Source organism: Ovis aries, chromosome 18 (assembly GCF_016772045.2).
Source record: "Ovis aries strain OAR_USU_Benz2616 breed Rambouillet chromosome 18, ARS-UI_Ramb_v3.0, whole genome shotgun sequence".
NCBI classification, from domain to species: domain Eukaryota; kingdom Metazoa; phylum Chordata; class Mammalia; order Artiodactyla; family Bovidae; genus Ovis; species Ovis aries.
The window spans coordinates 20,409,226-20,435,971 of NC_056071.1; the positions used below are offsets into that span (position 1 = coordinate 20,409,226).

Below are 26,746 nucleotides of genomic sequence, written 5' to 3' on the forward strand. Positions count from 1 at the left end.
CTATCCACAAGCAACAGGGCAAGGGTGAGGGGGATCTCCCTTTCCAGCAACCCCCACAATGGCAGATACCTGACTCTTCGTTGGCTGGAGGGAGGAAGAACTCTACCATCTTCTCGACACCACCTAAGGCCAAGTCAGCCCCTCCAGATGCCAGCCGGCCAGCTCGGGTGTTGGCAGCGTACTCGGCAGTATCTCTGGCCATCCCCCAGGCGAGCTCACAGCCGGCCAGAGCGGCCCCTAGGACTTTGTCTGAAGTGCTGGCAATGGGCACACTGATGCTGTTCCTGGCGCTGCGAAGGCGGGTGGAGATGGTGTCCTTCAGCTCAGAGGCGATCTGGTGGAAGGGATGGGGAGTCAGACGTGAGGCTCTGGCAGGGCCTACATCCCGCTTCAGGAAAGTCTCACTTAAAGGCCCAGGGGACTGGCGCCAGTATTGGGGCACCTTGATTAAGCTGAACTTTAACGGGAAAGGGCTCGAGTCCTTTCTGCGCCAACCACTTGGATCTCTTGGCTTCTCTGTACCCCATTTCTGCCTGTTGAGATGCTAATCATCCCTCAAGAATCACCCCAGTGACCAAATTCTTGATAACACTTGTCCTTATATCCTCAAGGCACCTCCTCCACTGTTTCTTCTGTTCTGCCCTCAGAGCACTCCTCACATTCCCACCTATAATTAGGCGACCGTACGAATGTGGCTGGCCTTTATACAGGTTCTGCACTAAAGTAACGTCTTTCTCTCCTTTGACTTTTTGCCTTTTAATACAGTTCCTTGGGTTCCTGAATACTCCTTGGAAGGACGGGTGTTGACACTAAAGCTCCACTACTTTGGCCACCTGATGCAAAGAACCAACTCATTGGAAAAGACGCTGATGCTGGGAAAGATTGAAGACAGGAGGAGAAGGGGACGACAGAGGATGAGATGGTTGGATGGCATCACTGACTCAATGGACATGGGTTTGAGCAAACTCCGGGAGACACTGAAGACAAGGAAGCCTGGTGTGCTGCAGTCCATGGGTCTCAAAGAGTCAGACACAACTGAGCGACTGAACAACTCCTTTGACTTGGGAGCTTCTTTGTGACAAAGGCATTGCCCTTTATCTGGAAAAATAAGTGAAGAGCAAGGCCTCAGAGCTGAACAGCCCTGCTCTCCTGTGGCTTCCACTTCAGACTGTGTGGTCAGGGGGAAGTCACTAGTTTTCTCTGTCAAATGGGGATACCACCCCTATCCCAGAAGGTTTGAAAGTGTTAGTCGCTCAGTTGTGTCCAATTGTGACTCCATGGACTGTGGCCTGCCAGACTCCTCTGTCCATGGGCTTCTCCAGGCAAGAACACTGGGGTGGGGTACCATGCCCTCCTCCAGGGGATCTTCCAACCCAGGGATTGAACCTGGGTCTCCTGCATTACAGGCAGATTCTTTATGTCTGAGCCACCAGGGGGAAAGAGGATTAAAGGAGAGAACTCTATAAATCACGTGTCATGACTCCTGGCATAGGCTAGGGCTCACTCAGTAAATGTGAGATGAGTGGTAGTTTATCAGTGAGATGGATGAGGTCTGAGAGTGAAATGTATTCCCCTGAAGCACCAGACCTGGCCATTAAGACGGCAAATACCCAGTGAATACATATCCAGGTGAAACGACTTTTTCAGTCTCATGGTTCATAAGGTGTTGGATTGTGAAGACATGGGACAGCAATCCTGAGATCTGGTGAGTGTGACCCATGATCTTAGGCGTCTGTAGTCACCAAATCAGAGAAGGCAATGGCACCCCACTCCAGTACTCTTGCCTGGAAAATCCCGTGGATGGAGGGCCTGGTGGGCTGCAGTCCATGGGGTCGCTAAGAGTCGGACACAACTGAGGGACTTCACTTTCACTTTTCATGCATTGGAGAAGGAAATGGCAACCCACTCCAGTGTTCTTGCCTGGAGAATCCCAGGCACAGGGGAGCCTGGTGGGCTGCCATCTATGGGGTCGCACAGAGTCAGACATGACTGAAGCTACTTAGCAGCAGCAGCAGCAGTCACCAAATGGTCTGATGTAGGCCCATGGGGTATGTCATAGAGGGGGGATCAGGAGCAGTGGCCCCCACTCCCAGCTCCTGTATGAGTCTGCCTCTGGGCTGTGCCTGCTGGTTTCAGAAAGCCTGCCTTTGTCTGGTCCCACAGGGAGAGGAAGAAGCCCGCTGTGCAGTTTTAGGGGCAGGCAGTGGCCCCCAGCCTGGGAAGGCATAAGCCACGCCATCCTGCATCATGGGCTCATGCCTGTTCCTCCACTGAGAGGCAGTGACAACAGAAGGTGGGCGTGCAGAGAAGAGGGGCGGGGCTCACCTTTTCAGGAGGATACTGGAGGGCGGGGATCTTTTCCTCTAGGTGGTCCAGGCCTCGGCAGGCCAGCTCGTTGGCAGCTACAACTGGAAGCAAAAGGCCATGGTGGGGTGAACCTTGCCTTTACTGTGAGGAACTACCAGGGGCCTCTGTGCCAAGGAAGGCACCTTGGAGCCCTCCAAACCCTTAGCCCTGCCACCTCCAAAGTGCTGGGCAGCCTGAGGCCCTCTGCCACCACTGGCCCCCATCTACTGTGACTCCTTGACACCGGGATGTCTCCCCTCTGGGTAGCTCTGCAGTCATGCACACCTGCTCTCAGAGCCCGGCACCTGCATCTGCAGTGTGACTTCAGGCAAGTCTTAACCTAGCCGAGCCTCAAGCTCCTTATTTGTCAAGTGTGCATTAATGTGGACAAACCTTGCAGGGTTGTCAGGAGGAGGAAGTGACAGAACCTATGGGAATCACCAACTCTCGTCCTCCTATGACCCCTGTCTGGGTGAGCGCTGGGCGAACATGACAGGGGAAAGCAGAAGTGGCAGCAGGAAGGAAAGGCAGTCGGGCCCTCAGGGAAGACCTTGCTGGGAGCTGGCCTGGCACTGCTTAGGGCCAGAGATGACAGGCTGGTCTAGAGTGCCAGATGGTCCGTGACCCTTCATTTTAACCTTGAGGAGTGAGATGGTCAGCAGTGGGAAGAGGGTCACAGGGAAGAGAAAGGGGCAAGTGACAGAGGATGCCAATGCTCCTGGAAGACATGGCCCAGGGGCTACTGAGGACGTCAGCTCTGCACCCGTGATCATGGAGATCACAGTTTCAAAGGATACCTACATCTTCTCTTTCACATATTCTTTCTCCAGGTATCTTAGGTTTTCACAAAATTCTCAAGCAGCAGAGAGTTCAGATGACTCAGCTGACTTCTGATATTGGGCCAAATGAGACCCAGGGAGATTACTTAAGGAGCTTGCAGGCAGGGAGGTGGGCCCAGGCCCAGGTCTTCTTTGTATCTGTCCTCTCCTATTTGCTGTGCCAAATCCACAGGTACCCATAACTCTCTTCAGGATGGTGGAAGGTCCTAGACTGCTGGAATTTCCCTCAGTCCTGTCAAGAGCTGTGCCAGGGAGACCATATTTTCAAATGAGGCAGAACAACTTGAACAGGGGCAGGCCTGATAAGCTATCCTCCACCTTCAGGGCCCTGGCTGGCAACTCTCTTCTGCCACTGCCTGTCATGGGGCCAGGAGCATCAGCTGCGGGACCCAGAGGGCTTCCCCTTTCCCTCCACTCCCCCGAGCCCTGCCAGGCCAGCCCTCCTGCCCACTGGCTCTGTGCCAGACTCTGCCAGTTTCTGCTGCTGCTGGATCTGGAGCTAAACTGTGTGTCTGGTCTGCCCCACACCCCCCACTGCCCACCCCATAACTCTGTCCACCCCTTCTCCTGCCAATTATCATCCTAGGAAAATGCCAACTGGATCAGAGATGAGGCATTATAGATGAGATGAGACCTATGTCTATATCTGTCTCTCATCTCTCAGTAACATACTTGCACGCTAAGTCTCTTCAGTCGCATCTGACTCTTTGTGACCCCATGGACTCTTTGCGACCCCATGGACTCTTTGCGACCCCATGGACCCCATGGCTCCTCTGGCCATGGGATTCTCCAGGCAAGAATACTGGAGTGGGTTGCCATGCCCTCCTCCAGGGGATCTTCCAGACCGAGGGACTGAACCTGCGTCTCCTGTATTGGCAGGCAGTCTCTGTGCCACATATCTGCATCTAAATCACCTGTATCTATAAATGAAACAACTATGTAATGGGATGTAGAGAGTTAGGAAGGTAGTCAGATACAAACAAAAAGGCAAACAGACAAGCTGGCTCTCAGACAGACTGGCAGACAGGTAAAGATTGGCAGGCAGTCAGCCTCCGAGTGCCACGAGGACTCACACTGGGTGGACAGCCTGCGGACCACTGGCTCCATGCTCCAGGCCGCCAGGCTGCTGGCGCCCTGCACACCCTTCTCGTAGGCATTGCATACAGAGGCCACCAGGGGGTGGGCTTCCTTGGTGCTGGCGTAGGTCTTCTGGAAGCACTCACAGGTGCCGCTCACCACCGGCAGCTGCAGGACCCGCTGCAGCACATTCTCCTGCTCCTGGCGTGGAAGGAAAGCAGCGAAAGAAATCAGCCCACCTCCTTCTCCCACCTCCTGGGGAGGCGGTCTCAGAGCTGCAGTGCCCACTAGGGCTGGCCTGGGTCCAGATGACCTAGGAGGAATCCGGAATAGAGAGGCCTCTGCAGGCCTCCCAGGAAACGCAAGAGCCGGTGGCCGCGCTCTCCTGGTCACAGTCCTGGTTCTGGAGAGCTCCTGAGGCAGCCTCCACCCTCCAGGGGCCACCCCACCCTGCAGCCACTTGAACTTCACGGCCAGGAGTGAGGAGCCGGTGTACCTGTCTGGCGCTTCAGTCCACCGTGGACCGGGAGCTTCCCCTGAGCATCTTTTGGGTCTTTCTGGGACACACCTCCCTGCCTCCAGTGCTGGTCCCACTGCCTGCGGTGCTCCCCTTCCCTCCCACAGCCCTTTCTGTCTGACAGAAGACGCAGCTTGAGCATTGTTTCTCCTGAGAAACTTCCTGACTCTCCCTCCTATCAGAAGTCACCATCTCCCTCCCTGGGATGTGTCCGGACTCGCACGTGGTGCTGTGCTTGTGCTGATCACCTGTGTGCTTGGCTCCATCCCAGGAGACTCCCCCCAATGTACCTCCAGGGCCTCACCTAAAGCCTGCAGAGTCATGTTAGCTCAACAGGTGGCAGGGCTGCACCTGAGGTGTGTAGACCTGCCCAGCTGGACAGAATGACAGAATCCTAGGCCTCCAGGGGCCTCTGAAGCAAGAGTGCTTCCCACATCCGTCTGGGAGGCTTGCATTTGGAATTCTCCTCGAATGGAGCTCACTCCTCATAGAGTGGCCTATGCCCCTTGTTGGACAGCGTGGCTGAACTGGAATCCACCTCCACCCACTGCTCCACCCGCTGCCCTGTGGAACAGTGCTGAGCACATCTATTTCATCATTCATGGGCTGGCCTTTCACACACTTGAAGATAAGCATCTCTTCCTTTAGCAGTTCCTTCTGTATTCTAAATAGCTCTAGTTCCTAACTTAGCTTATAAACGAATCAGTGCCCTGATCTGCTAATTCCATCCTCTGCACACACTACATTTTGACACAGCCTTTATAGCACTAAAGCTTGAAGACAGCATTCCAGGTATGATCTGAATGTGTGAGGTCCAGTGAGACCATCACCTCTCATTCCTGGGATGCTGGGCTCTTATTAATGCATTCTAACTTTGGCAGCAGGCATATAATTAAACTTTGGATCACCTAGGAATCTTAGTTAAAATTTAAAAAGCGGTCTTTGAGTAAAAAAAAAAATGCAGATTCTCATCTTGCAGAGAGAGACAATATTTATTCAGTGCCATTATGCTCCAGGCACTGATTGAGGTGCTTCGGTAACGTAACCTCATGTAACTCTAACAGCAACCCTCTGAGGTCAGCACTGTCACCAGCACTTTGCCACTGAGGAGAGAAAGACTCAGCAATATGAAGTGACTTACCCAACAACACACTGAGCTAATAAGTGGCAGAGCCAGGCTTCCAACTCAGGCCTGAGATGGCAAATTTGTGGTTTGCTTCAAAATAACATAAGATGGGTGAAAGGATGGGTGTGGAGAAGGCAGAATGTCCATGGGATTTGGTTGCTGTGGCTAGTGAAGGGTATTGTATTTTTCTGTCTATTCTTAGGAATATTAGGAATTCTCCACATAAACATCCCAAGTCTGGCTCAGATGTTCAGGTTCTTTTTGTAGTTTTGAATTTGCACTGCTGCATAGCTTTTCTCCAGAGGGGAAGACCTAGCTTCTTCTGTTTGTAGGAGACTTGCATGTACACCAGACCGTAGGCTACAATAGTTCAGGTTTTGGCCTTGCAGATGAGTTTGACAATTTGAACTAGAAAAGGGTTATGACTGTAAACAAGAAAAATTTTCTTTAACATTTTGGACAAAGCCTTCGGGAGTTGATTCAGGCAAAGCCAAAGAAGGAGAGAGGTCCTGGGATGGAATACACTACCATCTGTTAGGGTGGCTTAATTATGCACGTGACCATTTTATGCCCCTCTGTGTTCTATGATCAAATACAACACATGGCAATTCCTAGTGCAAAGGTGAGTTAAAGCCTAACTTGGGACAAGATGGATATTAGATGGGCTCACAATTTTTCAGCTTCATTATTTGAACTGTGCCTAAGTTGGAGAGGCCTTGCCAGGAGGCATCAATACACCTAAACGTGTTAAACCTGTCTGAGTCATGCTGAAGACCAGGCTAGACAAACAGTACTAGACACACTGCCCCTGTAGTCCCTCCTCACATACATAACGTGTGCTGTGTAGCTCTAAGAGGTGCCATTTACATAGACTAACATATCCAAGATAGCTCTGGAGTTATAGAATGCAGAGTCTTGGTCCTGAGAATTCAGTTTTGCCTGAATGGACAAAGCATGGACTTCTGTGTCAGGCTTTAGAATATAGTATTTGCCTTCCTCTCCTTGTCCCCCACCAGCCAATTTTTTCTCCCAGGTGCTTAGTTTTTAAAAGACATCATCCCACCCCCCACCCCTCACATTCTCTAACAGCCTTCTGCAAAAGCAAGAATAATGAAGATGTAATGCTCAATGAATTATGAATATAACCTAGACATACTTTGCTCTAAGCCCCCTGAGCCCTTCCTCCCAGCTGCTCCCTCCCCTTAGAGTTGTCTACTCTTCATATAAGCCCAAGTTACTTACAGGGAGGTCTCCATCCAGCAAGGTGGGGCCCTTGTTAACTGCCATTGGAGCTCTTCAAACTGCAAAGCACAAGGTTTTAGGTCCATGAGAAAGTCCTCAGCCTGAGATCCACGGGGTCAGTCCCTATCCCTCAAGGCCATCAAGGGACCCAGGCTTCAAGTTCCCTGAAGAGAAGGTATTTGGAGGATGAATTTCACAGACAAGTGGCTAGTCCTTAGAGTCCTACAATGATGAGGCCTGGCAGCCCACTTGTCGAGACCAAAGTTTCTTTTAAGTATTCAGGGTAAGAAACAAAAAATGAAAGTAGCTTCTAAGAGATAAGAGGTTTTAGATGAAGTTTGGGAGCTCTTAGATGAGGGTCCAAGAGACTAAAAGAATGAATTTCAGGTTTAGTCTTTTTTTTTTTTTTTAATGAAAAAGTTCTGCATTAATTCCTCTCTTTTTAAGCAAGCATAGCTGCCAGTCCTTCCCCTGCTCAGCCAGATAAGAAAGTAGCCATTCGTAAAACCAGCCATTTCAGTTGTGTTCTGGAAAAGCCAGTGGCTGCAGAGTATTTACATTCTTGGTCATTCACCCTCAATAACCTCTCCTTCAGGGGTTTCCCTGCAGGCCTCTTCATCCTCAGTAAAATTCCCAGAAGACCCTTACCCTCAATTTCTTTACTTCTCAGAAACCAACCAGGTAAGGTTGTCTCGGAAGCCCCACACTCACTCCAGCTGATGTTGTCTCAGTGCCACAGAGCCCAGGCTGCCGAGTCTCATCCGGAGGAAACAAATCCAATTGCTCTTGAGCAAAGCTATTAACACCTCCCAACTAGAGGAGGGCAGAGAGGAAGAGAAAGTCCGGTCAGCCTGTTGTCATGGTTATTTGACCCAGGGTCCCCTGGGCATATCCTGACTTCTGTAAGGAGATTTAGCCAACTAGGGGGTAGAGAGCAGGGCTGAGGGAAAACCAGACTCAGAGCAGTTATTATTCCTGAGCAATGAAATATCTGCTCTGTGACCCATTTCTGACCCTCAATTCTCAAAAAAGCTGTTTTCCAGAAAGAAGATGTTGGGGTATATGTCATTAAACTCATAACCTCTAAAGTTTTATAATCTTTGACTCCTTTTCCACAGAGGGTCCTGTGGAATGGTTTTTAATCCATTTCCCTCATCCTTATTTTTTACTATCAAGAATGACTTTTGAACAGTAAGATTTAAACCCACACAGGAACACAGTTTACCTGAACGTGTTAGTCTTTTGATTATGAAGATAAATTACTCTCAGTGAAGAAGAAAACCAGAGCTGGGGTAGATTCCTTGACAATCTAGGTTTTAATGGAGCTATTTCAATCTCTGTAAATTCCAGATTTCCAGAAAGTTTATTGAACTCTGCCTAATTTAAGATGCCACCAGAATATGCAGTGAGAAAGCCAAATGGATTTTGTCAAGTCTGGAAAAGACAATGTTGACCAAGATTCAGTTACTGATCAATAGCATCCAGACAGCCACTGATCACCTCCCCTCCCTTCCTTAGTAATGAATCAGACAGGACCCCAAGTGCTAATTCCTGGCTTCAGAGATGATGGAGGGCTGTGATGTAAACCATAGGTTTCAGATTATCTAAGAAGGGCTTTTTAATTAACACTGGTAATAGGACAAAACTTATTTCCCTTATTTTTTGCAAAATCGTACCTACTGTTGGCTCTCTGCTAAGCTGTACACCGTGGGCGATCAGAGAAAGAGGCAGCAAGTAGAGAGGAATGGAGATGTGTAACAGATCCTCTGTAATCAATTCTATGTCTAGGATATGATAAGGCAAGAAACTAGAAGTCAGGAAGGGGAGGAAAGAGTCAAGTGGAGTCTCCAAAAAGAATAATAAATATGTGATACCACCAATTGATGATAAAAACTCTTCAGAAAGTGGGCTTAGAAGGAACCTACCTCCACATAATAAAGGATATGACACATCTAGACATACGACACACCCAGAGCTAAAATAAAACTCAATGGTGAAAGGTGAAAGTATTTCCTCTAAGGTGAGGAATAAGACAAGGATGTCCACTCTAGACACTTTTACTCAACAGTTTTGGAAGTTCTAGCTATGGCTATCAGAGAAGAAAGAGAAACAAAAGGATTCCAAAAGATTCCAAACAAAAGGAATCCAAAATGGAAAGAAGTAAAACTGTCTGTTTATAGATGACATGATACAATACCTAAGAAATCCTAAAGATGCTGCCAGAAAACTACTAGAGCTCATCAGTGAATCCAGTAAAGTTGCAAGATACAAAATTAATACATGAAAATTTCTTGCAATTCTATACACTAACAATGAAAGACCAGAAATATAGATTACAGAAACAATCTCATTTACCATCACATCAAAAAAAAAAATTACCTAGGAATAAACCTACCTAAGGAGGCAAAACTATAGGATACTGATAAAAAAAATCAAAGATGACACAAATGGAAAGCTATACCATGTTCTTGGATTGACAGAATCAATACTGTGAAAATTACTATGCTACCCAAAGCAATCTACAAATTCAGTGTAATCCCTATCATATTACCAAGGGCATTTTTCACAGAATTAGAACAAAAAATTTTACACTTTGTATGGAAACACAGAAGACCCTGAATAGTAAAATCAATGTTGAGAAAGAAGAACAGAGCTGCAGGAATCAGGCACCCTGACTTCAGACTATACTACAAAGTTACAGTAATCAGAACAGTATGATTCAGGCACAAAACCAGAAATATAGATCAGGGAAACAAGATAGAAGTCCAGTGATACACCCATGTACCTGCACCTATGACCACCTCAGTTCAGTTCAGTTGCTCAGTCATGTTCAACTCTTTGCAGCCCCATGGACTGAAGCATGTCAGGCCTCCCTGTCTATCACCAACTCCCGGAGTTTACTCAAACTCATGTCCATTGAGTCAATGATGCCATCCAACCATCTCATCCTCTGTCATCCCCTTCTCCTCCTGCCTTCAATTTTTCCCAGCATCAGGCTCTTTTCAAATGACTCTGTTCTTTGCATCAGGTGGTCAAAATATTGGAGTTTCAGCTTCAGCATCAGTCCTTCCAACAAATATTCAGGACTGATTTCCTTTAGGATGGACTGGTTGGATCTCCTTGCAGTCCAAGGGACTCTCAAGAGTCTTCTCCAACACCACAGTTCAAAAGCATCAATTCTTCGGCACTCAGCTTTCTTTACAGTTCAACTTTCACATCCATATATAACTACTGGGAAAACTATACCTTTGACTAGATGGATCTTTGTTGGCAAAGTAATGTCTCTGCTTTTTAATATGCTGTCTAGGTTGGTCATAACTTTTCTTCCAAGGAGCAAGTGTCTTTTAATTTCATGGCTGCAGTCACCATCTGTAGTGATTTTGGAGCCCCCTAAAAATATAGTCTCTTACTGTTTATACATCTATTTGCCATGAAGTTGATGGGACCAGATGCCATGACCTTTTTCTGAATGCTGAGTTTTAAGCCAACTTTTTCAGTCTCATCTTTCACTTTCATCAAGGGCCTCTTTAGTTCTTCTTTGCTTTCTGCCATAAGGGTGGTGTCATCTACATATCTGAGATTATTGATATTTCTCCTGGCAATCTTGATTTCAGCTTGTGCTTCTTCCAGCCCAGCGTTTCTCATGATGTACTCTGCATATAAGTTAAATAAGCAGGGTGACAATATACAGCCTTGACATACTCCTTTCCCTATTTGGAACCAGTCTGTTGTTCCATGTCCAGTTCTAACTGTTGCTTCTTGACCTGCATACAGATTTCTCAGGAGGCAGATCAGGTGGTCTGGTATTCCCATCTCTTGAAGAATTTTCCACAGTTTGTTGTGATCCACACAGTCAAAGGCTTTGGCATAGTCAATGAGGCAGATGTTTTTCTACAACTCCCTCGCTTTTTCAATGTTCCAATGGATGTTGGCAATTTGATCTCTGGTTCCTCTGCCTTTTCTAAATCCAGCTTGAACATCTGGAAGTTCATGGTTCACGTAATGTTGAAGCCTGGCTTGGAGAATTTTGAGCATTTTCTATGACAAGGGAGGCAAGAATATACAGTGAAGAAAAGATAGTCTCTTCAATAAGTGGTACTGCAAAAACTCACTTGTACAAAATGAAAACCACTTGTACCACATGTACAATAATGAAATCAGAACATTCCCTAACACCATACACAAAAACAAAATAGATTAGAGACCTAAATGTAAGGCTAGGTACTATAAACCTCTTAGAGGAAAATATATGCAGAACATTCTCTGATATAAGCCAAAACAAGATCTCTTTCAATCCACTGCTTAGAATAATGAAAATAAAAACAAAAATTAAAAAATGGGACCTAAGCTTAAAAGCCTTTTGCACAGCAAAGCAAACCCTAAACAAAACGAAATGACAACTCTCAGAATGGGAGAAAATATTTGTAAATGAAGCAACCAACAAGGGATTAATCTCCAAAATACACAAATAGCTTATGTAGCTCAATATCAAAAACAAATAACCCAATCAAAAAATAGGTGGAAGACCTAAATAGACATTTCTCTAAAGAAGACATAGAAATGGCTAACAAACGTCTGAAAAGATTCTCAACATTGCTAATTATTAGAGAAATGCAAATCAAAACTACAATGAGATATCACCTCACATCAGTTAGAATGGCCATCATTAAACGGGCTATAAACGATAAATGCTGGAGAGAGTGTGGAGAAAAGGGAACCCTCTTGTACTGTCAATGGGAAAATAAACTGGTACAATCATTATGGAGAACAGTATGGAGGTTCCTTAAAAAACTAAAAATAGAACTACCATATGACCCAGCAGCCCCGTTCCTAAGCATATATCTAGAGAAAACCATAATCCTAAGGGATTCACACACCCTGTTCACTGAAGGACTATTTACAGTAGCCAGGACACAAAAGCAAAAGGATAAAAAAGATGTTGTACATATATATATAATGGGATATTAGACAGCCATAGAAAGAAATGACATTTGTAGAGATGTGGGTGGACCTAGAGGCTATCATACAAAGTAGAGTTATGTCAGAAAGAGAGAAACATTGTATAATATCATTTATATATGGAATCTAGAAAAATAGTAGAGATGAACTTGTCAGCAAAGCAAAAATATTTATAGAGTCACAAATGTAGAGAAGAAACTTATGGTTATCAAAGTCGGAGGAGGGTAAAATGAGTTGGGAGATTGGGACTGACATATATTTATACTTGATACAATTCATAAAAGAAATAAATAATGAGAGCCTACAGTTTAGCACAGGGAACTCAGTGCTCTGTGGTGATCTAAACAGAAAGAAAATCTAAAAATGAGTGGATATATGTATAACTGATTCACTTTGCTGTACAGCAAGAAACAAATACAGCATTGCAAAGCAACTACATTCCAATAAAAATTACTAAAAAATTTTAAATATGTGATACATTTAATACTTATTGATCCAACCTGGGCTTTGAAAATATAAGACAGTAATAGAGAGAGAGGGAAGTACCTGAAGAAGTGGCCTCTGCCTTCACCTCACTTCAATGTTTAGGTCAAATTATCTATGTGTCAAGAGAGCAACCTGGGCCAAAGGGCAGTGTTAAGACTTTGAAGTCATGGCTTTGGGCCAGAGGGAGTATAGGGCTCTGTGCCTGAAAGCTCTGTTGACAAAGCTGGCTCTTTGGCCGTGTCAGCTGGGCATCCAGAATGTGGGTGAGAAGTGAGAAGTGGTGAAAAGGGTCTAACAGAGTCCCATGGGAAGAGTCCACTTTCCAGCAGCAGCTTGAAGGACATAGTTATTTCCTTTTATTCCCTATCCCTATATGCCCCGTCCCCAACTCTGTCCAACTACGCCATGAGCACAGGGACCTTGGTCATCCTGTATACAAATGGATCCCAGATCTAAGCACAGCACTCAAACATTTGTTGTTGAATAAACAAATTCTAGGCAACAATGTTCAGCTGTGAATGTGCTGGTCTATATATCTAAGAAATGTCTTCAGACAAATATTATATGGTATCACGTAGTGGTATAGAACCTGCCTGCTAATGCAGGAGACATAAACAATGTGGGTTCAATCCCTGGGTTGAGAAGATCCGCTGGAGGGCACGGCAACCCACTCCAGTATTCTTGCCCGAAGAATCCCTTGGACAGAGGAGCCTGGCAGGCTACAGTCCATAGAGTCACAAAGTTGGACATGATTGAAGTGACTTAGCATGTATGCACATATGGAATCTAAAAAATAATACAAATGAATTTACATACAAAAGAGAAACAGACTCACAGACATAGAAATCAAACTTATTGTTAGCAAAGGGGAACAGGGGTAGGGATAAATTAGAAGTATCGGATTAACAAACTACTTCAATCGCACCCCACTCTAGTACTCTTGCCTGGAAAATCCCATGGATGGAGGAGCCTGGTAGGCTGCAGTCCATGGGGTCGCTGAGGATTGGACACGACTGAGCGACTTTACTTTGACTTTTCACTTTAGTGCATTGGAGAAGGAAATGGCAACCCACTCCAGTGTTCTTGCCTGGAGAATCCCAAGGACGGGGGAGCCTGGTGGGCTGCCATCTAGGGGGTCACACAGAGTCAGACACGACTGAAGCGATTCAGCAGCAGCAGCATACATAAAACATATAAATAAGGATTTTTTGTATAGCACAGGGAACTATATTCAATATCTTATAATAACCTATAATGGAAAATAATCTAAAAAATACATATGTATCACTGATTCACCTTGCTGTACGCCTGAAACTAACAATATTGTAAACCAGCTATACTTCAATTTTTTTAAAAAGAAAAAAACAGAAATACAGTTATTAAGAATACTTACCATTTGAGGTGAGGGTATGGGGTAAAAGAGCAAATAGGTGAGGGAGATTAACAAACTTCTTACAGTTATAAAATAAATGTGTCACAGGTATGGAATGTACAATGTGGAAAATTTAATCAATAAACATATAATACCTTTGTCTGGTGACAGATAACTAGATTTATTGTGGTGATCACTTTGAAATGTGTAGAAATATCGAATTACTATGTTCTGCACCAGGAAATAACACTGTGCTGTAGGTCACTTTTACTTCAAAACCAAACTTGTAGAAAAAGAAATCAGATTTGTGGTTATCAGAGGCAGGAGATGGAGAGAGAGGTAACTGGAGGAAGGCAGTCAAAAAGTACAAACTCCCAGTTTATGAGACAAATAAGTACTAGGGATGTATGCACAACATGATAAATATAATTAACACTGTTGTATGTTATTTATGGAAGTTCTTTAGTGAGTAAACCTTAAGGGTTCTAAATGTAAGGAAGATTTTTTTTATTTCTTCAATTTTGTATCTATATGAGATGATGGATATTTACTAAACTTACTGATCATTTCATGATGTATGTAAATCAAATCATTATGCTGTACATCTTATAAGTACTGTGTCAATTATATCTCAGTAAAACTGAAAGAGAAAAAAATATCTTTGGTTTTTAGGATCCTTCCTGAATGAATATTGAGGACTGAAGGTGGGGATGGTTAGTTAGAAAGGAGAAAAGTGCACAGGGAAGGAGGTACCATTAAGGTTTTCACAAATTCTAGAAGATGTGGCTTTTCCCAAGCTCCCCATCACCCACTCTAACTTGCAGAGGACAAAACTACCAAGATGGTCACACTGTTAAAATGCCATTAGAGTCAAGCTTTTCCAGGCAGAGGCAAAACACCACTGATAAGGATAATATATGGGACCCTCAGCAGTCTGGACAAGATTGTCTTAGAGGTCTCTTTCAACCAGGATGTTCTATACTTAAATCTTTCTTCATCCTTCTCCTGCACTTGGACCTTCCAGCCAAGAGCTTATTTTACCAGAACTCACTCTATCGATTGTGTAAACTGCTTATCTTAGGACCACCTTACTTTAACTCTTGTCCATTCCCAGAACACATTCACAGATACATGAGTAAATTTTGTCTACAGATTTATTAGACATAATTTATTACAGTAGAAGGTATGGACAAAGTAATTATAGTTAATATTTTTTATTTGCCCCAATCTAGCAGCTTTCATTTCTCTTAAAATTCTCAAAATGTTCTTTGTCAAATCCTGTATCTTGATTGGTTACTCAAAAACTAGACAGCCAAGTACCTGAATCTATTTTTTAAGAATCTCAATTACGTTTATGGAAAATTTACTGAGTGTACATTTCTCATTGCTGTTCAGATAAATGTGATGGCTTTACTGGTAAGGCTGACACTGGCCTCTTATCTGATGCTCCCCTATTTCTCTACCTCACTTGCCTCAAATTAAGAGGATCTTCAATCACAAGAAAGAACTCAACACCCTGCTTGAGCAAGTGGCATCCACTCAGTATTCTGGTGTCTTCCTCACTCATAGCTCACTGCCCTTTTCCACTTTTCCCAACCACTCCACAAATATGAAGTCTGACTTATAGAATGTTATGATCCTTCTACTTTATAGTATTCATGAAGTTTCTTAACTTCGTAACTTTCACTGAAAATTAATGTATAAATGCCCATACTGTTATACCGCTTTAAATAAAACAATCCAGTTGTTGGATCTAGATATCTGTAGAACAGAATATAAACCACTAGCCAACAAATGTTCTTAAAAAAAAAAAAAAAAAGGCTTTTTGTATGGGATTCTGGAGAGTCTCACACTTCTACCCAATCAGGAAGACAGTGACACATGGAAAGAGCACTGGATTGAGAGTCAGAGAAACAAGGTCTGGCCTCAGTTGTTTTTTTGTTTTTTGTTTTTTTTTAATTTGGCTGTGCTAGGTCTTAGTTGTGGCATGTAGGATCTTTAACTGCAGCATGTGGGATCTAGTTCCCTGGCCAGGAATTGAACCCTGGACCCCATGCATTGGGAGCACAGAGTCCCAGCCAGTGGACCACTAGGGAAGTCCCTATCCTGTTTTAACCTCAGTCTCCTCATCTGTCACAAGCTGACCCACAAGTACCAACCGTAACTTTCCACATTATTTTTACTTCATGTCCTTTCTATCTGCTTTTTATTTGTTTTTCCTTGCTGCATTACCTAAAGACACAATTTATACCATGAAGACACCTGATGATTTTACTCCTGGACAAAGGACAGGAGTGCAGTGATGTGAAAGGTAAGTTAAGAGGCTAGCTCTGCTCCTTCCTGGCACTGACAGCTATGGAGGAAGCAGGGTAAGTGACCAGATCAGGGGTCTCTACTAGGTCTGAGAGAGGGCTGTGCATCAGACCTACTGGAGTTGTGCAAAAGCAGCCAGGCACAAGGACTCAGTCATGTCCAGCTCTGTGCGACCCCGTGGACTGCAGCCCACCAGGCTCCTCTGTCCATGGGATTCTCCAGGCAAGAATCCTGGAGTGGATTACCATGCCCTTCTCCAGGGATCTTCCCTACCCAGGGGTCGAACGAACCCAGGTCTCCCGAATTGCAGTCGTTACATATTAGTGTCCACTTGTTAGTTTAGATCTTTCTAATTTTTCTTTTTCAATTTTTATTTACTTAGCAAACACTGAGCTCCTAATATGCACATAAGAGATGCTCAATAAATGTGAGATGAAGGAAAAATATACAGAAATTTAGAAGTCACTCCCACACTCTAGAAAACACATAAATCTTCAAGCTCTCCCCTTCACCACCCTTGGCCCCACCTCTGTTCACATCACAGTCACTAGATATTCATGTGAATAAGTCCTCAAGCACAGTATGACACGGCTGTGCCTAGTGCAAATGTCCATTTCACTCACAGCTTGTCTTCAAAGCAGATACTTGTCTTCAGCCTGAAACCATGTCAATGGGTCTTCAGTTTCATCTGAGGATACGCCACAGTGATGATGCCTGCTACAGAGGACACGAGGCCTCCGAGGCCTATGATGCCAGGATTGGACTTATAGATCCCCAACTGGTCCAGGGGGTTCAGGATGTCACAGAAGTTCTTCACTGTGTCCAGAAACAAGGGAGGATGCCTCTTCAGAGAGTGGAATAAGAGAAGAAGAAGGGACTGGAGCCACTCTGTCTCCTCGTCAGCCACACTGTACCTGAGGGTATCCTGGGACGCTGACTTCTCCCTCTTTGCCCTGTCGTGTGCAACCTGTTTCATCTGCAGGGAGACTTCATACAGATCCCTGACCAGGCTCAGCAGAAGAGAATAGTAGTAATAGCGGGCAGCCCACCTTCGCCATTTCTCTTTGTTAACACCAGAGGCGAGCCCTGTACTCCTCACGAAGAGGATGGTGTCGCAGATGAAATACATCACACGGTTCAAGCTGGCTAATGTTAGGCATACACGGGGCACCAGGTCAGTGGCACGAATGCTCTGCTGTGTCGCCTGGAGAGCATGCACCACATTGCCTAGTCTGAACCCTGTAAGAAGAACCCACAAGAATTCATGGTTATTTAATTAGATGTAACAGGATTTTACAGGCAGAAGCCCTGTATCAGGGTGAGAGGTCAGCACTGCTTTTTTAACAACTGACTGTCATTTGTGGCTCAGTCTTTGCTCAGGAAAGGAAAAGCACTTTACAGTAGGTTAAGGACACCTAAGATGATCCTGGAAGGCAAAAAAAAAAAAACCAAAAACCAGCAACCCTTTAAACTTATTGCCTCCATTTGAATGACAACATTAACAAATGACAACATACTTTAGGCCAGGTCAATCATAAGTGTGGGTTGTTACAATTTGCATATTACCAGCTATACTTCTTTAGAAGGAAGGTACTGCAGTAACATGAACTCTGGAATACAACTTTCTTTTGGAGAGTCGGATGCCTTATGCTTATTTACTTTCCAGTTAAAAGACTGCTTTTTAAAAAAACTCTCCTTGGTGGCTCAGCAGTAAAGAATCCACCTGCCAGTGCAGGAGACGCAGGTTCAATCCCTGGGTTGGGAAGATCCCCTGGAGAAGGAAATGGCAACCTATGCCAGTATTCTTGCCTGGGAAATCCCATGGACAGAGGAGCCTTGAGGGCTACAGTCCACGAGGTTACAAACAGTTGGACACAACTTAGCGACTTAACAAAACATCATCCTGCTCTGGTCCAAAGACCTTATGGCTCCCTACTGTCAAAAAGCCAAAGTAGCGATAACAGGATTTAGCGGGTAGCACAACTAATAATACTGTCATATGTGACGCCTAGTTCAACTAAATCAACCATTGCCAGGGCATTTCCTTTATCAGAGCACATAACTCGATCAGTGATGCACCAATCAATAAATATTTGTATATATTACAATCTGAAACATTATGGAGGATACAAAAGAAGTATTTTCCATACATGAATATACCTTAGACCCAGTAAATTCTCAGAAGTAGCTACTCTCAGGAAACATTGATCTCAGAAAAATGTTTGGTATTGTTTTATAAAAAATAACACAAAATATGTAATGAATAATCCAGGTTTCCAGTTCTAGCTGTTGCACTAAGTAGCTTAGTGACCTTGGGTAAGTCCTTTCTAAACTTCAAAGACCAATAATTTTTAAAGGACCTTTGACGCCAGTCTATGTCTGACGTAGGATGCAGCATGCTTGGGGCTGGTGCATGGGGATGACCCAGAGAGATGTTATGGGGAGGGAGGTGGGAGGGGGTTCATGTTTGGGAACGCATGTAAGAATTAAAGATTAAAAAAAATAATAATAAAGTATTTGAGAAACAGTCAAAAAAAATAAAATAAAATAAATAAACAAAGTCATCAAAAAAAAAAAAATAAAGGACCTTTGAGCCCCAACATTCTGAAGAGGGAGAACTTCTAATCTTGGCTTTCCAATCCACCCAGAAGAGCTCCTTCCCATCCCTCTGCGTGACAAAGTAAGTCTTCTGCTCATCAAACTAGTTTCCTCGTTGATCTTCCAACACAGTGGTTTGCTCAGAGCAGTCCTGAGCCTCCACTACAGGAAACTACCCTTCAAGAATGCTCTCCTAATCCTTCTCTCTCTTGCCACACCTCAAGTTCCACCTCCTCAAAACAGCTTTCTTTTTCTCAACCAATATATTTGGTACTAAATCTTATATCATTAGACCATGTGATTTTAGTTCTTCCATAAAGCTCAGAACTATACCTACATGAAGCAGATACTCAAAATGAATTAAATGAGTACAACACTGACTGCTTTTTGCGTTTTACATGAAAACAACCCCACAAATGACTTAAGAAAAAGTATCCATCCATTTCCTCTAGCAATCCCTCAAGAAAAAGGAAAAGGGAAGGGGGTCAAGGATATAGCTACTGTATTCTCTCAGGGCTCCCAGGAGCCAGAAGTTCATGTCAGAGATTGCCAGAATATTTTGTGATTCTAAGAACTAAAGGTGAACTAACATATTGTATGTTCCACTGGTTATGATGAAGCAGAAAGACAAGATGTCGCACCAAATGTGAACATAGGAGAGTGTTTGTGAACCGTTTGCAGCAAAATATTCCATCTTTATGGCCTATCATTCCATGAGGGCAGCCTTACTAGTGATCTTCATCAATCAGCTTGACTGACTAGAAATTCATGACCTAGGAAGGATTTTTGTGAATTACAAGGTCTGAGGATTCTAAACCAGGAGCCACTGTCCCTCAAGGGACAGGGTACTTACATTTACGGCCAGTGCTCACACTGGATTCCAGTTTCTTGAGCTTCATTACAACCTTCTCATTGTCAGCTTTAGGCTCTAACAAATATCTAAGCAACATGCATGTGTACTGAGTGGCTCTGAAATGGAAAAGAAAAATGAGGAGAATGATTTACAAGCCAAATAAAATATGATTCATGAAGTAAGGGAAAGAGAAACATGTCTTGCTGAAAACAAAGTTTCCAAGACAATTTCTCATGCAGCAGCTCTTACAAGAGCAAAATTCTGCAACATTCATTTCACAGGGCCAAAGGGTAGAACATGTGATGAAAATGCAACACAAAGGTAATGAAATAGAAATCTGCAAAAATAGAGTGAACAGTTCCTCAGAACGCCTGTTGCTGGCACAGATAAATCCACCCAGTCAAAAGAGTAAACTGCAGAAAAGTCTACCTCATGTTAAGTCTGCAAAGATCCATATTCTTTATTTTCTCCAGTGTAAATTTCTAAAAGATTTTCAGATTTCTAAAAGGAAATTTTTACCAACTACTTAATGTGACAGGTCACACACACAAACCAGAACCAATGAAAAGTCCATCACTGGCATACTGTTTAGCTTTTTATAAAAGAAGCAAATACAGACCAACACATAAATAAGTATAGATTTGTCTTTCAAACTAATTAGCATTTTATATAAAATACAGACTCCTGTTTAATAATACTAAATATTCAATAAAGTGATCACTGTTGTGAGTACAAACAGCAATGCCTTACTGACAGAAACATAACAAATGAAAAAAAAAGAAACAAATTAAAAATTTTATATCATACAACCAAACATCTAAATGCATTTGGCATTCTAGTAAATAAAGTAGATAGATGCCTGTTTCCTACTGTAACTGCATCTAAATCCCCTTATGCTATAAATATTATTCTCAATAAAAATGGTGAATGTGTTACTATGCCTGAAGTAATAAGAAACAATCTCTCTTTCTCTTGTAAGTATGTTTCCTGGCTAAAGGGCTCAAGCTGGTCAGGTCAATGAATCCCTTTTTCTCAGATCTTGCCTAATAATAGGAATGTGTCCAAAAACAAGACATTATTTTCTGAATGCCAGTGTATTCACAAAAGCTGTAGATCACCAAAGGGATTAGGAAATGAATACTAGAAATCTCAGACCTTGAGATAAGTATATGCTGAGTACATATAATAAGTATATACTAAGCAATTATTTATTAACCAACCTCATTGATAAAATTTGCAGGGTATATTCTAAGCACACTGGAACTGGAGGCTTCTGTTTTAGTGAAGTTTGTATATAATGCGACCATTTTGAAAATCTACCAAATTAGTTAGAAAGATAGTATGGCTTGATAGCTAAAAGAACTGGGTCCTGAAGTCAACTGTGTGGTTTTAAATCTCTCAGTTCAGTCACTTAGTCCCTATTAAACTCCTTCTGCTTCAGTTTCCCCATTTCTGTGAAATGGGAATGATTTCAAGAATTTAACCTAATAGGGTTGTGTTGACAGTTAAGTGGGTTAATAGTTGTAACACTGAGAAAACATCTGGCATTAAGCCCGGTTCCAAAAGTTTCATAATTGTTGGGGTGGTTACTATTCATCTGTATGTATCAGCACTGTACACTCAGAAGAAGAAAAAACTGTTAAATAAAACTGCAATTGTGACTAATTTCTTTTTATTAAGCACGACTCAACCAAATCCCTAAAAGAAACGTTAGGAGCTAGTATTAAAGCCACAATCTCTTTAATATTTTCAGCAGCACGGCGTGTACCTTGGAAGGGTGGTCAGTTTTTTCTGAGGCTCTCCACACTGCATTTTACGGTTCACAAAACTTTTTCACAGGCGGTATCTCGCTGAGATACGGATGACAAACACAATTCCTCCCCGTAAGTATTTCATGGAGCTTTTCAAGACACTACCAAGTGCTCATATGTCAACCTCGAGTTTGAAATAATTCCTTGGAGGAATACTGAGCGGAGAAAACCCACTCTTCCTGGGATGAGGAGAGAGGGTTCGTCGGCTGGTTTACCGCAGCCGGCGGCCTGGAGGTGCGGGACCGGACGGGAAGGGAGGTGTGTTCGGCCCAACCTCACTGAAGTCAGGGTGAGGAGGAGCTCCTGGGCCACGCTCCCGCCGGGAGCCGGCAGCGGCTTTCCCGGTTTCGTCCACTGGGCTACTACCGCCCTCTCCGGGTGTGGAGAGCTGGGAACCGTCGACCCGGGTGAGGGGACCGGGGAAGGGGTAGAGGCCGCGGGCACCTAACTCACCTGAAGAGTCGGTCCCGGCCCTGGGACTGGTTGGTGAAGCGGATGAAGGCGTCCATGGCACCCAGCCCAAGGACACGCGTCGCACCGGGCTCTGTCACTAGTCCTCAGGGGCAGCCGACAGTCCCCCACGGGAGCGTCGGTTTCTCCACCCCCGAGGGACCGAGTCTCCCCGCCCCCACGGGGGCGTGTACACCTTCCAAAGAGGGCTTAGTGGACGTCCGGTTGGGACCGGAAGTTGTGGTTACTACGGCGACGCCAAGCTGCTGGTCCAGGTGAGAGAAGTTCCGGCTTCTGATCCGGGTGCCGCGGCTCCTCACATGTCCCAGGACTCCCCTTTATCTGTAGGATCTCTGAGCGGGGGATCTGAGGGGACCTGTCTCCTCAACCTCAGGCGTCCCTAGGACGCCCTGCGCCTCCCCGCAGATCCTGGGTGCCCAGGGACCTCCACAGCGGAGTCCTGAAAGGAAGTTTCCCTGAACTTTTTGCTTGGGGACTGAGGTGCCCAGTCATTTCCCAGCTCTGTACTTCTGTTTTCCCTTGAGCAACACCAGTTCCAGATCTGGGGAAGGAAATGGTTAGAGCAGAGATAAGCCAATTCATGGGGTGTATTTTAGCACGAGAGCTAGGTAGAGTGAGAGAATTTTCTGTTAGGGTTATTGAATGAACACTGAAAGAAGATTGCTCCTCGAGGGAATTCTGAAGGGTTAATATGAAGGAAGTGGGGGCTAAAAGAGATTACAATAAAACTACACCACTGAACTTTCCTTTTTGAGGCTTAAAGACATGAATCCCTACTCTTCCATAAACAGTAATTTTATAGAATTCTCCAGTATTCTTGGACTTACCTTGTGGCTCAACTGGTAAAGAATCTGCCTGCAATGCAGGAGACCTGGGTTCAATTCCTGGGTTGGGAAGATCCCCTGGAGAAGGGAACGGCTACCCACGGGGTCACAAAGAGTTGGACACGACTGAGTGACTTACTACTCACTTATTGTCATGAAGTAAGGGCGTCAATTTTTTTTAAACTTTATTCCCATGGTCAGATCTGCCCCTCACATTTGTAGGCCCTGGATGAAAGTACAAATAGAGACCCACAAACCATATGCTTAAATATTTAAATTTTAAATCAAGGTAACAATTGTATGAGCTATGTTCTTTTCTCCTACCTTGACAATGTACCATCATAATGATCTAGAAGACCAGTTTCACGTTCGGGATTCTTGGACTCCTTGGAATACCTGGAAACCCAGCTGGACTATGGCCCTGTGGAGAAAGCTGGTCTCTAGTTCTTTCCCAGTTGTAACACAGCAGGATGAGCACAGCCCTTCAGTTCGGTTCAGTTTAGTCGCTCAGTCGTGTCCAAAGCTCTGTGACACCATGGACTGCAGCACACGAGACTTCCCTGTCTATCACCAACTCCTGGAGCTTGTTCAATCTCATGTCCATCAAGTCAGTGATCCCATCCAACCATCTCGTTCTCTGTCATCCCTTTCTCCTCCGGCCTTCAATCTTTCCCAGCATCAGGGTCTTTTCCAATGAGTCACTTCTTCACATCAAGTCGCCAAAATATTAGAGTTTCAGCTTCAGCATCAGTCCTTCCAATGAATATTCAGGACTGATTTCCTTTAGGATGGACTGGTTGGATCTCCTTGTCGTCCAAGGGACTCTCAAGAGTCTTATCCAACACCACAGTTCAAAAGCATCAGTTCTTCGGGGCTCCTCTTTCTTTATGGTCCAGCTCTCATATCCATACATGACTACTGGAAAAACCATTGCTTTGACTAGATGGACTTTTGTTGGCAAAATAATATCCCTGCTTTTTAATATGCTGTCTAGGTTGGTCATAGCTTTTCTTCCAAGGAGCTGCAGTCCTTAATTTCATGGCTGCAGTCACCATCCTCAGTGATTTTGGAGCCCAAGAAAATAAAGTTTCTCACTGTTTCTATTGTTTCTTCATCTATTTCCCATGAAGTGATGGGACCAGATCCCATGATCTTCATTTTTTGAACGTTGAGTTTTAAGCCAGCTTTTTCACACTCCTCTTCTCTTTCATCAGGAGGCTCTTTAGTTCCTCTTTGCTTTCTGCCATAAGGGTGGTGTCATCTGCATATCTGAGGTTATTGATATTTCTCCCGGCAATCTTGATTCCAACTTGTGCTTCATCCAGCCGGGCATTTCGCATGATGTACTCTGCTGCTGCTAAGTCACTTCAGTTGTGTTGGACCCTGTGCGACCCCATAGGCGGCAGCCCACCAGGCTCCCCCATCCCTGGGATTCTCCAGGCAAGAACACTGGAGTGGGTTGCCATTTCCTTCTCCGAGGCATGAAAGTAAAAACTGAAAGTGAAGTCGCTCAGTCATGTTCTGACCCTCAGCGACCCCATGGACTGCAGCCTTCCAGGCTCCTCCGTCCATGGGATTTTCTAGGCAAGAGTACTGGAGTGGGGTGCCATTGCCTTCTCCGATGTACTCTGCATATAAGTTAAATAAGCAGGGTAACAATATACAGCCTTGAGGCACTCATTTCCCAATTGCTGTGCCTCATTTACTCTGTACTGTTATTAGGCAACAGGTCTTGCTCAGCCATTGGTCGGTGCCTCAGTGGGCCTTGACCACAAGCAACCAACTTGTCAGTGAGCCACAGTTAGTGGTCCTGCCCAGCTATTGGTCAGCACCGCAGTGGGCCCTGCCCACTGGTAACTGTCAAGAGGGACCATTGGAGAAGAGATTGAGTCAGGGGTTGGTGGTGTGGTGGTCATCAGGTGGAGACTGAGGTAAGAGGCAGATTCAGGCTTTTTCTTGGAGGCCCCCCAGCTTACCGCCTTCTGCTAGTGGGTGAGCTGGAAGGTCCAGGGAACAGATTGGGAACTACGTCCTGAGGGCTCCAGAGCCCTCACTAAGGCCTTCCACTAGCCTTGGCCCAAGGAGGAGCAGTGAACCTCTCCCCCATCCCTGTCTCTGTGACCCTCTAGCAGTGGCCATCTGTCTGGGTCACAGTCTGTGAGACCTGGTCTCCCCATTTGGGTGGCCTGAGGAGCCTGAGAGCTAGTTGGGTTGAATGCCTGGCTTTCTCAGGGATGACAGCTGGGCAGGATGTGAGAGCCTGGCCCTGAAGCAACTAAACTGTACCACCCACTGTGCTAAGCTCTAGGCCTATGGCAATAGATTTAATGAGGGATACAAGAAAAGAGCAAAGTACAGTGCAGATATGTTAGATTATAGAGATGAGCATAGAGTGCTGCTAAACACAGATTTGTATAGTTTGTTTTGCTATACCTACAATTCTGCCTTTTCCACAGTATCATAAATTGGATCATTCAGTATGTAGCCCTTTTTTTTTAGGCCACACTGTGCCTAAATCAGGGATTGAACCCATGCCCCTGCCTTGGAAGTGCAGAGTGTTAACCTCTGGACCAAGAAAGTCCAGTATGTAGCTTTTCTATTTGATTTCTTTCACTTGGCATAATGCATTTGAGTTTCACCCATGTTATGTATATCAGTAGTTTGTACATTTTTAATCACTGAGTAGTATTCCATTGTATGGATGTACTATAGTTTATTGTCTCTTTATCCACTGAAGTACAGAGCTGCTATAAATATTTAAGTACAGATTTTCATATGAATCATTTTAATTTTTCTTGCATACATATGTAGAAATGGCATTGCTGAATCCTATTAGTGTGTTTTCAACTTTGTAAGAAACTGCCAAGCTGTTGTCCAAAGTGACTCTACTATTTCGTGTTCCCACTGATATGAATGGGATGTGAATGTGTAGGAGTTTGTCTGTTCACCTGTTGGTAAACATTTAGGTGGCTTTCAGTTTGGGGCTCCTGGAAGTAAAACTGTAATGAATGTTCATTTACAAGTCTATGTATGGACATATGATTTCAGTTCCCTTATATCACACCCAGGAGTAGAATGACTGGATATTGTGGTAGATGTAAATTTAACTTTTTAAGAAAATGCTAAACTGTTTCCTAAACTGTAGTGTTTTACTTTCCCAGCAGCAACTGGAAGAGTTCCAGTTTTCCTCATCTTCAACAACATTTGTTATGGTCTAACTTTCTAACTTCAGGCATTCTAATACACGGGTAGTACTGTCTCACTGTAATTATAATTTGCATTTCCCTAATGATTAACCATGAAGAACATCTTTAGTATGCCTGTTTGCCATCTGTATATCTTCTTTTGTTAAGTGTTGATGCAAATCTTTTGCCCATTTGAAAAAATTGTATCATTTTCTTATTATTGAGTTTTAAGAATTCTCAAAATATTTTGAATACAAACATTTTGCCTACAAATATTTTCTCCTAGTCTTTGGGCTACCTTTTATTTTCTTAAATGTTTTTTGAGGAGCATAAGTTTGTTTTTGAAAGGTATAAATTATCAGTTTGTTCTTATGGAGTGTGTGCTTTAATGTCGTATCTAAGAAATCTTTGTCTAACTGAAGATTGCATAGGTTTTTCCCTATGTTTTCTTGTAGAAGTTTTATGGTTAGTTTTACATTTAGGCCTATGGTCTACTTTGAATTCTTGCCTGGGAAATCCAATGGACAGAGGAACCTGGCAGGCTATAGTCCTTGGAGTTGCAAAAGAGTCGGACATGACTTAGTGACTAAACAACTACTTTGAATTAATTTTTGTATATAGTGCAAGGTATTGATCAGACTTCTTTTTTCCCCATATAGATATTTAACCAATGCAACATTATTTATTGAAAGGATTGTGCTTTCTTCACTGAATTATCTTTGTCAAA

At 44.1% G+C, this 26,746-nt stretch overlaps 3 protein-coding genes across 6 annotated transcripts in view; 1 reads left to right on the forward strand and 2 right to left on the reverse strand.

The window, feature by feature from the left end:
* Nucleotides 1-22,163, reverse strand: part of PLIN1 (perilipin 1) — a 28,306-nt gene extending 6,143 nt beyond the window's left edge. Inside the window, exons 1-6 of one of the 3 annotated variants that reach the window (XM_015101761.4) lie at nucleotides 21,993-22,163; nucleotides 7,796-7,960; nucleotides 7,148-7,206; nucleotides 4,259-4,463; nucleotides 2,326-2,408; nucleotides 70-334 (exon numbers count right to left, since the gene is read on the reverse strand). In XM_015101761.4, coding sequence (XP_014957247.3) covers nucleotides 70-334; nucleotides 2,326-2,408; nucleotides 4,259-4,463; nucleotides 7,148-7,192 — 598 coding nt within the window. In that variant the 5' untranslated portion in view covers nucleotides 7,193-7,206; nucleotides 7,796-7,960; nucleotides 21,993-22,163. 3 annotated transcript variants of the gene reach the window in all.
* On the reverse strand, nucleotides 15,101-22,163 carry PEX11A (peroxisomal biogenesis factor 11 alpha). The gene is made up of 3 exons (XM_004017748.5): nucleotides 21,993-22,163; nucleotides 19,729-19,844; nucleotides 15,101-17,516 (listed from the first exon to the last, which is right to left on the reverse strand). The coding sequence occupies exons 1-3, from the start codon at nucleotides 22,046-22,048 to the stop codon at nucleotides 16,945-16,947; spliced, it is 744 nt and encodes a 247-aa protein (XP_004017797.3). The 5' UTR covers nucleotides 22,049-22,163; the 3' UTR covers nucleotides 15,101-16,944.
* Nucleotides 22,164-22,229: 66 nt separating this feature from the next.
* The window catches only part of WDR93 (WD repeat domain 93), a 49,412-nt gene continuing 44,895 nt past the window's right edge, over nucleotides 22,230-26,746 (forward strand). For both annotated transcript variants that reach the window (XM_012098459.4, XM_004017750.5), the window contains exon 1: nucleotides 22,230-22,264. The gene's annotated coding sequence lies outside the window, so the exon portion shown is untranslated. The remainder of the gene's footprint in view (nucleotides 22,265-26,746) is intronic.

Coding starts and splice junctions, on each gene's coding strand:
- PEX11A (XM_004017748.5), bottom strand. CDS start 22,048: ATGGACGCCTTCATCCGCTTCACCAACCAGTCCCAGGGCCGGGACCGA. Junction 19,845..21,992: donor GGCCGGGACCGACTCTTCAG/GTGAGTTAGGTG, acceptor TTTCCATTTCAG/AGCCACTCAGTACACATGCA. Junction 17,517..19,728: donor TGTGAGCACTGGCCGTAAAT/GTAAGTACCCTG, acceptor TTCTTCTTACAG/GGTTCAGACTAGGCAATGTG.